This window comes from Triticum aestivum, chromosome 2A (genome assembly GCF_018294505.1).
Source record: "Triticum aestivum cultivar Chinese Spring chromosome 2A, IWGSC CS RefSeq v2.1, whole genome shotgun sequence".
Taxonomy (NCBI): domain Eukaryota; kingdom Viridiplantae; phylum Streptophyta; class Magnoliopsida; order Poales; family Poaceae; genus Triticum; species Triticum aestivum.
The window spans coordinates 757090147-757103657 of NC_057797.1; the positions used below are offsets into that span (position 1 = coordinate 757090147).

The 13511-nt window shown below is 44.4% G+C and overlaps 1 protein-coding gene across 1 annotated transcript; it reads right to left on the bottom strand.

Annotated features, from left to right (window-relative positions):
- Window positions 1–523: 523 nt before the first annotated feature.
- Window positions 524–1236, bottom strand: LOC123186494 (mavicyanin-like). The gene has a single exon (XM_044598254.1). It carries the CDS (start codon window positions 1162–1164, stop codon window positions 649–651), a length of 516 nt encoding a protein of 171 aa, XP_044454189.1. The 5' UTR covers window positions 1165–1236; the 3' UTR covers window positions 524–648.
- Between the last annotated feature and the right edge of the window lie 12275 nt (window positions 1237–13511).

Below are 13511 nucleotides of genomic sequence, written 5' to 3' on the forward strand. Positions count from 1 at the left end.
CCATGACTATCCCTGGATGAAGCACTTTTATCCAATGCAGCTGGTATTTTTACATTACTGAACAATGGTGCCTGGACTGGGGAAATTTTGGTCCCTCAGAGCGTTGATAGTGATCATCCTCCAGCCCCAAGAACATAATAGGGCAGTACCCGTCACCCACTCCCATGGCTCTCTCTCCCTCGACGACGGTGATTGTCCCGTGCAACACCAGAAACAGGAACATGTGTGGCACTCCATCATCCAAAAAGCAGGGATTTTCCCAGCCGATTTTGATCCAGTATGTCCGGGGTCGGGGGCATCCTAGTTGTTCTTCACCATTTGTTGCAGCTGGTTGTTCGGGATAGTTCATTTACAATCAGGGGCAATACTAATTGCATGTCTAATCTAATTATGTATTTCTGTACTACAAGTTTAAGTTACGAAATTGTTGGTTCTCACGTTTTAGAATGAACGTGTTTCAAGACAAATGTTGTATAAGACCAAAAGAATATTTATTAATAAATCCTCCAAAATGAATCAGCAATACACAAAGCCTGAATACACCCAACATACACATAACTACTTGATCATACACACACAGATAGTTGCTAGTAATAATTACTTGAATATACATAAAATACACATGTGCCCGCGAGTCCAGAGATGCACTCAAGCCATGAGGCCGGCAATGGCAAGCAAAACGGCGAGGCCAAACCCCGTGGCCTCCACATTGGTGGCAGCAGAGACAGGTGTCGGCGGGGGAGCATTGCTTGCACTTGGGCCGTTGGCCGGGACGGGTGACTTAGAGGAGGAGCCTGGCATGACATCGATCTTAACCTTCATGCCGCCCGCGCAATGACCAGGGAAACCACAGATGAAGTACCGGGTGCCGGTGGCTGTGAAGGTGACAACATCATTCCCGGAGTTGAAGGTGGTGATGGGGTTGGCCGTGCTGCAAGAGTCGTAGTCTGCCTTGCTGACTTCAAGGACATCGTGTGCCTGAGGGGAGTACTTAAAGACGATCTGATCGTTGGTTTGGAAGTTCCTAGAGGACGCCCAAGTGCCGTAGTTGGTGCTGAGGTCCCATGCGCCGCCCGGCTCACCCACGTTGTAGGTTGCCGCTGACGCGGTGCTCAGGACGGCCATCGCAGCCATGGCGAGAAGAATGGTTCTCTTGGCAGCCATTGCGGTTGGAACTGTAAAGAGAGCTAGCAGAGGAGATTATAACTTGTAAGGCAGGTGTGTATCGATCCTTGAGTGGAGAATGTGTTTGCTTTCCTAGGAGGCAGTGTCGGGTCCTTTATATAGAACAATACACAGGCTAGACCCGGTGTGATGGAGAAACATGTGCGGTTGGTGGGATCGTAGAATGAAGTTTGTGTACCTGGATTTTGGACTTCGAATATTGTGTGTAGGTGGGAACACAAGCAGCTGGTACGTACTTGATCAAAATAGACCGAGGATGTGAAGACCGGGCTGTGCTGTTGGCGGGCTGACCATTTCACGCGTTCTTTCCTTTTTCTACAGTATCGACGCGGTCTACAAGAACATGAGGTAGACTATCACGATCCACATAGCTTCTGACGTTGATCCAATTGTCCAAAGCATTATTTTGACAGAGCTTTTTTTATTAGTGCATTTGACATATTAAAGAGACCCTAAAATTTTGTTGTTGGAATGATCTAATTACAAGTACACCTGCGAAAAGAAAAATTACAAGTACAAATGATACAGTTGGTCACTATAATGTTATCCTATATACCTAAGTTAACAGAGCTAAACTAGCCATTAGTACTACTCTATTACATAGAAAATTGGGGGTCCTACTGATTTGGAGGCCCGGTGCAGCCGAACACTCTGCACAGGTGCATGGTACGGGTGGCCTGTTGCGTGCCTTGATTTGGATCGTAGACACTACACACTAGTGTAGAATCTTGATTTTCTCAGCAAAAAAAAGTGCAAGGAAAGCACAGTGATTGCCGTCAACTATAATAATATCTATGGCCAATAATAGTTGCTCGTGCTTGTCGCGCTATTCATCACCCTGGGTGATGAATAGTTATTCATCATCCCCTCTCTATTTTGACATCAATGCACCGTATTTTACGTTTCGTAATTTTTTTTTATTTCATATATAAAAAGAGAACATAAGAAAATATGTACTCGCCGTAAAAATATATTTTACGTTATGTAAAATTACGAATGCAAAAACATAGTGTAAAACATACATAAAATGTGATTTTTCTGGTTTATAACCTATATTTTTATTTTTTTATACCAAATTTTACATATTGAATCAATATGCATGTAACTATTTATATTCTAAACGTAATTTATTTAGGAAACGATAGTAAGATTACCTTGGGTGAAGAATAACTTATTTTGTATCCTGGGTGATGAATAGTAACACTATATATATACACACACACATTTTGCTATATAGAGACCTTTTACGGACGGTTTCAAATTGTGGACTGATTCTAATAGCAAGATTAGTATTTTCAAAATCAACGTGTTTGCTTTTTAAATGACACGTTAAAGTATCTCGTAATGAAATTTTACACATGCATAAAATACATCTTTGCATGTGTGTCAATTTTTCCCCTTTTTTGCCACTTCAAAATTTAATTTCGATTTTTTTGAACGGTTATTTTTGATTTTTTCAAAAATGTAGATCATATCGAGCCTGTGATCCAATACAAATTTCTACCGTTGGTGCCAAGATAAATATGACTTCATTTTAGATAAAATTTAGTTGAATTGCAGACTGAAAACTCCATTTTAGCAGTTTTAAATGTGCTAAGTGTTAGCCCAGGTAAACTTTCTACCGGAAAGATCTATCTCTCTCAGATCCAAGCTTTCAATAATGGTATTGAACATAAACGACCATCTGCCGTCAAAATTATCATTATTCTTTTCCTCTCTCCTCCTTATGATGTTGAAGTCACCCCCAACCAAAATTGGGAGCTACTCGGATCCGCAAATTAGAACCAGGTCCGCCAAAAACTCCGGTTTAAGCTCGGGTTGTGCAGCACCATACACCGGCACCAGAGCCCGGTTAAACCCATCAGCTTTGGACCTGACCTGAAATTTAACTGTGAAGTCACCCATCACTACACTTCGGACTTCCAGCGAATCGCATCTCACTACAAGCAAGATCCCATCCGATCTTCCTCGCGGAGGAAGGCAATGCCAATCAAAATCGACACCACCCGATAAAGTGCTGAGAAACTGAGGCGCAAAATTATCCCTACCAGTTTCAGAGAGAGCAATGAAATCTAGTCGATGCTCAAGAGACGCCTCAGCAAGAAACCTTCTTTTAGTCAAGTCCTTCAGACCTCTGCTATTCCAAAAGATTCCTTTCATATGTCATCATGAAATTTTTTGGCCGTTCGAATCCTAGCACTCCTACGAACCGCGGAAGCAGGATAAACCTTCTGCTTCCACTTACGCTTGGGTTTACTATGGTCCTCCATTCGGTCCTCATAATCGGGGTCAGTTGGTCTTGCTACTGCATCCTCTAGAACTGCATCCTCTTCCTCAGATTCAAGAGTGGATGGTGCAAGATCCGCACAGAAGTTATCGAGCACTCTTACCCCTAACGCATCAATCTCTGCATCATTCATAGGTTTTACTGCTGCAAGGTTTCAGATTGTTTCTAAAGCGCATTCTGCTTCCAAATCTAGAAGATCATTAACCGAGTTAGAAATTTCACTATTAGTACTCCCTAGCGAAACTCCTAATTGGTTGGCATTATTAATAATCTCATCTTTAGAAAAATGCAATATAGAATTAGACATGTTGACTGACATACCAGTGGTGACCTCAATGTCACGAAGCTTGGCCGCCCTCATAGCGCACCTCTGTTGCATGTCATCAACCTCCGGGTGGTCCTGGAGACAAGAACTCATCTGTCGCCCCGCAGAGACCGGGTCAGGGAGCCCACCAAAGGCAATGACCTCCTCCCGAGTAAAACCTCGCGCTGAAGAGTCCGCCAAGGATACCGGAGGAGGCGGCGGTGGGCTCCGAAGCCCCACGGACGGGAAGCCGGGGGAGGGAGGCGCGGGCGCCGCCTGCCCGAACTCTCCCCCGCCCCAACCCTCTGTCCTGAAGGCGTCGCTGTCTTGACTGCCGAAGGAGGAGGAGGTGTCGAGGCCACCTGCCCCAGACCCCTACCCAGCACCATTAGAGAAGCGGCCGCTCTAGCCGCCACCATAGGAGAAGGAACTAGGTTTACCTGACCCAGATGGCCTTCCCCACGGCCGGCCATCGGCGGCGTCACCAGCGTATCCGGCGCCAGGATAGGAGGAGAAGAGGTCGAGGCCACCTGCCCCGGACTCCCCACCTAGGCACAACCTCCAAAGCAGACGACGTCTCTCGGCCCGAGTCCACTGGGGGAGCGGGGGAAAGCGAAACCACCTGAGGCTCCATCTCCCCACCCCCACCAAGGTCGTCGCCGAGTGCGTCCCCATCAAGCCTCCCACCACAGGACTATCAACAACATCAAACTCCAACACCGGAAGCGTGCACTCAAAAACATCATCAGAATCCACCCGGTCGCTCCAAATTCTGGGAGGGGCAGACGCTGGCTCAAAGGACCCAAACCGCAAAGTACTCATCCGCACCGACGGAGCTGGGGCCGGCTCCACCCCGGGCCCATCCCCGGGCAACTGAGCAACATGTCCCGATCCGTTGGACCTCTCTCGTCCAGCCTCATCAGTCGGGTCCCCACTAGCACCCGCGTTGTCGTCACCCTCGTGCATATCCACATCAGTCCCATTAACCGCCTCGGCAAACGACTCTGTATCCTCAAACTCAATCTCAAGAGGAAACACCTCTCCCCTATAAGTCCACTTGACCACATCCGGGACGAACTCAATGTCCAGAACTGAAGGAAATATGCCATAGAGGCAATAATAAAGTTATTATTTATTTCCTTACTTCACGATAAATGTTTATTATTCTTGCTAGAATTGTATTAACCGGAAACATAATACATTTGTGAATACATAGACAAACAGAGTGTCACTAGTATGCCTCTACTTGACTAGCTCGTTGAATCAAAGATGGTTAAGTTTCCTAACCATAGACATGAGTTGTCATTTGATTAACGGGGTCACATCATTAGAGAATGATGTGATTGACTTGACCCATTCCGTTAGCATAGCACTTGATCGTTTAGTTTGTTGCTATTTCTTTCTTCATGACTTATACATGTTCCTATGACTATGAGATTATGCAACTCCCGTTTACCGAAGGAACACTTTGTGTGCCACCAAATGTCACAACGTAACTGGGTGATTATAAAGGTGCTCTACAGGTGTCTCCGAAGGTACTTGTTGGGTTGGCGTATTTCGAGATTAGGATTTGTCACTCCGATTGTCGGAGAGGTATCTTTGGGCCCACTCGGTAATGCACATCACTATAAGCCTTGCAAGCATTGCAACTAATGAGTTAGTTGTGGGATGATGTGTTACAGAATGAGTAAAGAGAGTTGCCGATAACGAGATTGAACTAGGTATTGAGATACCGACGATTGAATCTCGGGCAAGTAACATATCGATGACAAAGGGAACAACGTATGTTGTTATGCGGTTTGACCGATAAAGATCTTCGTAGAATATGTGGGAGCCAATATGAGCATCCAGGTTCCGCTATTGGTTATTAACCGGAGACGTGTCTCAGTCACGTCTACATAGTTCTCGAACCCGTAGGGTCCGCACACTTAAAGTTTGATGATGGTTATATTATGAGTTTATGTGTTTTGATGTACCGAAGGAGTTTGGAGTCCCAGATGAGATCGGGGACATGACGAGGAGTCTCAAAATGGCCGAGACGTAAAGATCGATATATTGGACGACTATATTCGGACTTCGGAAATGTTCCGAGTGATTCGGGTATTTTTCGGAGTACCGGAGAGTTACGGGAATTCACCGGGGAGTATATGGGCCTTATTGAGCCATACGGGAATAGAGGAGAGAGGCCAAAAGGAAGGAGGACTGCGCCCCCCCTCTGGTCCGAATTGGACAAGGGGTGCAGCCCCCTTTTCCTTCTCCCTCTCCTCCTCTTTCCTTCTCTCCAACTCCAACAAGGAAAGGAGGAGTCCTACTCCCGGTAGGAGTAGGACTCCCCCCCCTTGGCGCGCCCTTCTCCTAGGCCGGCCGCCTCCCCACTTGCTCCTTTATATACAGGGGCAGGGGGGCACCTCTAGACACAGAAGTTGATCAAGTTGATCGTCTCTTAGCCGTGTGCCACTACCAGAAACCTGTTAATCTGTGACGGATTTCTGATGACATTCTGAGAATCCGTCATAGTCGATGACGGTTTTCCCCAGTCCGTCATGGAAACCGTCATCGATCGGCAAGATGCAAACATGTGCAGAAACTTCATGAAGCCCTATGGCCTATCTATTTTCCTGGACAATGAAGATTTTAATTTTTAATAAAAAAATGAAGTCGGGACTCAATCCCCAAGTCCTTTTGGGTTAAAATACTAGCGTGTGACAACAACTCTACCGGCCTGAATAAAGGAGCATTCGGATGTTTCCTTTCGGTAATACACGGACAATATAAGTTTTATGAATAAAATAGTGCGCCATGGATCCGATATCATGCACGTCTCGCGTATTTGATAGTTCAATTCTTATTGGTAATGTGGTGTGATAGACATAAAGCTTTGCACTCGCTCTAAAAAACTATATACATAATATGTGACTCCACAAACTAATTGATATTTACTTGAAAAAATATGAATATAATTTGTTAATTTCATCCGCATGGAATCAAAAGAGGAACTTCTTCTCTCTTTTTTAACTATAGTATAATTTATTCTCAAAACCATCATGATCCGCCAGGAGAAGATGACATAACGAGTTGTCGGGCTTAGCTTTGTTTTTCTAGCGTTGTCCAAAACTGTCATGGCCTGGTGTTGCTCTTTTTCTCTCAAGGAAACAGAACGCTCCAGCTGATGTGGCAATCCAGTGTGAGGGCAAACTCGCGTTTTGATTGGCTGACCAAGCCATCCCACGGATCACAGATCCAAACTGTCTGCTCCTCTGAGATCCGACGGCTAGCCAAGCTCCCACCTCTTTCTCGTGTCTTCTTCTAGAGAGCACCAACGCCCCCACACCTCCCGAACCCAAACATCCCCACTTCCCCAGTACCCACCTCCACCAGCCCCCGCCAGCTGGTGCCTCTCCTTCCCTCCTGGATCCTCACCGTCGTGCACAGATCATCCCCTCCCGACGCCTCCACGCCGTGCCCAGCTAGTCCTCAACCGGCCATGCCGCCCGCACTGCCACCGCGCCACCGCGCTGTCTCCCACGGCCGGATCCTGTTCAGATCCCCAAGGCCACCGTAATGGTGGATCACGGCGTGGCCACGGGCTTCCTCCATCCCTACACAACGTCCACGGGTGCTCGCACCTGGCCCATCTCCTTCCTCAGATCCAGCGTCTAGCGATTGGGTTGGAGCATCGCCAGTGTACGCTCAGGGGAGATTGACTTCCTCAGATCCGTTCCCTACAACAAGCGCCACCAACCCTCCTCTGCCCCTGTCCCCCCCAATCAGCCTGATCCATTCCGTGAAGGCTGACCTAGTGCACGCGCGTTAGTGCCCTTGATGCAGGTCGTGCCTCCTCTGGCTTGCCCTTGATGCAGGTCGCTGCATCATGCAAGCGGGTTTGTTCGTGGGCTTGCCAAACCGCGATGACGAGATCCGCAATGGGTACAGATGCTCGAGGTGCGAGGGCAATATGGGTGCCACCATGTTCTCGTGATCCCCATCCAACGCCTCACATCCAATGTACAGAAGCGGCATCGAATCGAGCTAAAAACGGTGAGGAGCACCACCCACCAGAGTCATGTCGTCCACCATGAAGAGATAGGATGTGGAGAATCTCCAGCGAGGGATGGGCTGAGATGGAGTGGGAGTTGTGGCCTTAGTTGCAAATGTCCTTGTAATTTTAGTTTTTAATTTGAGTTTATTTTCATTCGTTCTTGGTTGTAATGTTTTTTGAGATAATGTTGTAATTTGATTTTATTTAATGATATGGGCAGAAATCTATATAAAGTTATCGACTCAAAAAACAAATAATGTATGAGCCCAAAATATGTATAGACCCCAAATTAGTTGGTAGCTGACTTGGACAAAAACTAGTGAGCTAAACAGAATTAGTGGGTCAAAATCCTATTTGGACTGATTATTACATGGGCCAAAATTCTATTTAGCCCATTTACCACACAGGTCATACTAAAATTAGTGGGCCAAAATTATACTTGGGCTGATAAACATATGGGCTGCCATGTGAGATTCATGTTGGCCGCCATGTCAGATGATGACATGGAATGTATGGTCAACGCTGTTATCTAACAATAATATGTGACGGCCGAGAACCGTCATGGATCCATGACGGATCTGGTGATCCGTCAAGGAGTGCATGGTGATCAAATTATGACGTGATATACATGACGGATTTTCAGTCCGTCATGGCCGTCCAATCATGACGATTATGGACACATATGTGACAGCTTCAATCTGTCATGGATTAACACATTTCTTGTAGTGTGCGGTGCCCCCCCTCCATCATAGTTCACCTCGATAATACTGTAGCGGTGCTTAGGCGAAGCCCTGCGTCGGTAGAACATCAACATCGTCACCACGCCATCGTGCTGACGAAACTATGCCTCAACACTCGGCTGGATCGGAGTTCAAGGGACGTCATCGGGCTGAACGTGTGCTGAACTCGGAGGTGCTGTATGTTCGGTACTTGATCGGTCGGATCGTGAAGACGTACGACTACATCAACCATGTTGTGCTAACGCTTCCGCTTACGGTTTACGAGGGTACGTGGACAATACTCTCCCCTCTTGTTGCTATGGATCACCATGATCTTGCGTGTGTGTAGGAATTTTTTTGAAATTACTACGTTCCCCAACAGTGGTATCAGAGCCAGGTTTTATGCGTTGATGTTGTGCACGAGTAGAACACAAGTGAGTTGTGGGCGATATAAGTCGTACTGCTTACCAGCATGTCATACTTTGGTTCGGCGGTATTGTTGGATGAAGCGGCCCGGACCGACATTACGCGTATGCTTATGCGAGACTGGTTCTACCGACGTGCTTTGCACACAGGTGGCTGGCGGGTGTCAGTTTCTCCAACTTTAGTTGAACCAAGTGTGGCTACGCCCGGTCCTTGCGAAGGTTAAAACAGCACCAACTTGACAAACTATCGTTGTGGTTTTGATGCGTAGGTAAAATTGGTTCTTGCTTAAGCCCGTAGCAGCCACGTAAAACTTGCAACAACAAAGTAGAGGACGTCTAACTTGTTTTTGCAGGGCATGTTGTGATGTGATATGGTCAAGACATGATGCTGAATTTTATTGTATGAGATGATCATGTTTTGTAACCGAGTTATTGGCAACTGGCAGGAGCCATATGCTTGTCGCTTTATTGTATGCAATGCAATTGCGCTGTAATGCTTTACTTTATCACTAAGCGGTAGCGATAGTCGTGGAAGCATAAGATTGGCGAGACGACAATGATGCTACTATGGTGATCAAGGTGTCGCGCCGGTGACGATGGTGATCATGACGGTGCTTCGGAGATGGAGATCACAAGCACAAGATGATGATGGCCCTATCATATCACTTATATTGATTGCATGTGATGTTTATCTTTTATGCATCTTATCTTGCTTTGATTGACGGTAGCATTATAAGATGATCTCTCACTAAATTTCAAGATAAAAGTGTTCTCCCTGAGTATCCACCATTGCCAAAGTTCATCGTGCCCAGACACCACGTGATGATCGGGTGTGATAAGCTCTACGTCCATCTACAACGGGTGCAAGCCAGTTTTGCACACGCAGAATACTCAAGTTAAACTTAAAGAGCCTAGCATATGCAGATATGGCCTCGGAACAATGAGACCGAAAGGTCGAGCGTGAATCATATATTAGATATGATCAACATATTGATGTTCACCATTGAAAGCTACTCCATTTCACGTGATGATCGGTTGTGGTTTAGTTGATTTGGATCACGTGATCACTTAGAAGATTAGAGGGATGTCTTTCTAAGTGGGAGTTCTTAAGTAATATGATTAATTAAACTTTAATTTATCATGAACTTAGTCCTGGTAGTATTAGCATATCTATGTTGTAGATCAATAGCTCGTGTTATAGCTCCCCTGTTTTATTTTTGATATGTTCCTAGAGAAAATTAAGTTGAAAGATGTTAGTAGCAATGATGCGGATTGGATCCGTGATCTGAGGATTATCCTCATTACTGCACAGAAGAATTATGTCCTTAATGCACCGCTAGGTGACAGACCTATTGCAGGAGCAGATGCAGACGTTATGAACGTTTGGCTAGCTCAATATGATGACTACTTGATAGTTTAGTGCACCATGCTTAAACGGCTTAGAATCGGGACTTCAAAGATGTTTTGAACGTCATGTACCATATGAGATGTTCCAGGAGTTGAAGTTAATATTTCAAGCAAATACCCGAGTTGAGAGATATGAAGTCTCCAACAAGTTCTATAGCTAAAAGATGGAGGAGAATAGCTCAAGCAGTGAGCATGTGCTCAGATTGTCTGGGTACTACAATCGCTTGAATCAAGTGGGAGTTAATCTTCCAGATAAGATAGTGATTGACAGAATTCTCTAGTCACCATCACCAAGTTAGTAGAACTTCGTGATGAACTATAGTATGCAAGGGATGATGAAAACGATTTCCGAGCTTTTCATGATAATGAAATCGATGAAGGTAGAAATCAAGAAAGAGCATCAAGTGTTGATGATTAACAAAACCACTAGTTTCAAGAAAAGGGCAAAGGGAAAGAAAGGGAACTTCAAGAAGAACGGCAAGCAAGTTGCTGCTCAAGTGAAGAAGCCCAACTCTGGTCCTAAGCCTGAGACTAAGTGCTTCTACTGCAAAGGGACTGGTCACTGGAAGCGGAACTGCCCCAAGTATTTGGCGGATAAGAAGGATGGCAAAGTGAACAAAGGTATATTTGATATACAGATTATTGATGTGTATTTTACTAGTGTTCGTAGCAACCCCTCGGTATTTGATACTGGTTCAGTTGCTAAGAGTAGTAACTCGAAACGGGAGTTGTAAAATGAACAGAGACTAGTTAAGGGTGAAGTGACGATGTGTGTTGGAAGTGGTTCCAAGATTGATATGATCATCATCGCACACTCCCTATACTTTCGGGATTAGTGTTGAACCTAAATAAGTGTTATTTGGTGTTCGCGTTGAGCATGAATATGATTTGATCATGTTTATTGCAATACAGTTATTCATTTAAGTAAGAGAATAAATTGTTGTTCTGTTTACATGAATAAAACCTTCTATGGTCATACACCCAATGAAAATGGTTTGTTGGATCTCGATTGTGGTGATACACATTCTCATAATATTGAAGCCAAAAGATGCAAAGTTAATAATGATAGTGCAACTTATTTGTGGCACTGCCGTTTAGGTCATATTGGTGTAAAGCGCATGAAGAAAATCCATGCTGATGGGCTTTTGGAATCACTTGATTATGAATCAGTTGATGCTTGCGAACCGTGCCTCATGAGCAAGATGACTAAGACTCCGTTCTCCGGAACAATGGAGCAAGCAACTGACTTATTGGAAATAATACATACTGATGTATGCAGTCCGATGAATGTTGAGGCTCGCGGTGTGTATCGTTATTTTCTGACCTTCACAGATGATTTGAGCAGATATGGGTATATCTACTTGATGAAACATAAGTCTGAAACATTTGAAAAGTTCAAAAACTTCAGAGTGAAGTGGAAAATCATCGCGACAAGAAAATAAAGTTTCTACGATCTGATCGCAGAGACAAATATTTGAGTTACGAGTTTGGTCTTCAATTAAAACAGTGTGGAATAGTTTCACAAAATCGTGCCACCTGGAACACCACAACATAATGGTGTGTCCGAACATCATAACCGTACTATTATTGGATATAGTGCAATCTATGATGTTTCTTACCGATTAACCACTATAGTTTTGAGGTTATGCATTAGAGACAGCTACATTCACATTAAAGAGGGCACCATCTAAATCTGTTGAGACGACACCGTATGAACTATGGTTTGGCAAGAAACCTAAGCTGTCGTTTCTTAAAGTTTGAGGTTGCAATGCTTATGTGAAAAAGTTTCAACCTGCTAAGCTCAAACCCAAATTGGAGAAGTGCGTCTTCATAGGATACCCAAAAGAAAATGTTGGGTACACCTTCTATCACAGATCCGAAGGCAATATATTCATTGGTGAGAATGGATCTTTTCTAGAGAAGGAGTTTCTCTCGAAAGAAGTGAGTGGGAGAAAAGTAGAACTTGATGAGGTAACTATACCTGCTCCCTTATTGGAAAGTAGTTCATCACAGAAATCTGTTCCTGTGACTACTACACCAATTAGTGAGGAAGCTAATGATGATGATCATATAACTTCAGATCAAGTTACTACCGAACCTCGTAGGTAAACCAGAGTGAGATCCGCACCAGAGTGGTACTGTAATCCTGTTCTGGAGGTCATATTACTTGACCATGAGGAACCTACGAACTATGAGGAAGCGATGATGAGCCCAGATTCCACGAAATGGCTTGAGGCCATGAAATCTGAGATGAGATCCATGTATAAGAACAAAGTATGGACTTTGATTGACTTGCCCAAAGATCGGCGAGCCATTGAGATTAAATGGATCTTCAAGAGGAAGACGGACGCTGATAGTAGTGTTACTATCTACAAAGCTAGAATTGTCGCAAAAGGTTTTCGACAAGTTCAAGGTGTTGACTACGATGAGAGTTTCTCACTATTATCTATGCTTAAGCCTGTCCGAATCATGTTAGCAATTACCGCATTTTATGAAATCTGGCAAATGGATAAACAAAACTGCATTCCTTAATGGATTTATTAAAGAAGAGTTGTATATGATGCAACCAGAAGGTTCTGTCAATCCTAAAGGTACTAACAAAATATGCAAGCTCCAGCGATCCATCTATGGACTGGTGCAAACATCTTGGAGTTGGAATATACGCTTTGATAAGTTGATCAAAGCATATAGTTTTATACAGACTTGCGGTGAAGCCTGTATTTACAAGAAAGTGAGTGGGAGCACTACAACATTTCTGATAAGCATATGCGAATGACATATTGCTGATCGGAGATAATGTAGAATTATTCTGCAAAGCATAAAGGAATGTTTGAAAGGAGTTTTTCAAAGAAAGACCTCGGTGAAGCTGCTTACATATTGAGCATCAAGATCTATAGAGATAGATCAAGATGCTTGATAAGTTTTTCAATGAGTACATACCTTGACAAGATTTTTAAGTAGTTCAAAATGGAACAGTCAAAGAAGGAGTTCTTGCCTGTGTTACAAGGTGTGAAGTTGAGTAAGACTCAAAACCCGACCACGGCAGAAGATAGAGAGAGAATGAAAGTCATTCCCTATGCCTTAGCCATAGGTTCTATAAAGTATCATGCTGTGTACCAGACCTATTATATACCTTTCCCTGAGT

What these genes read in the sequence shown, in the direction of transcription:
- LOC123186494 (XM_044598254.1), bottom strand. Translation starts at nt 1,164, where the DNA reads ATGGCTGCCAAGAGAACCATTCTTCTCGCCATGGCTGCGATGGCCGTC.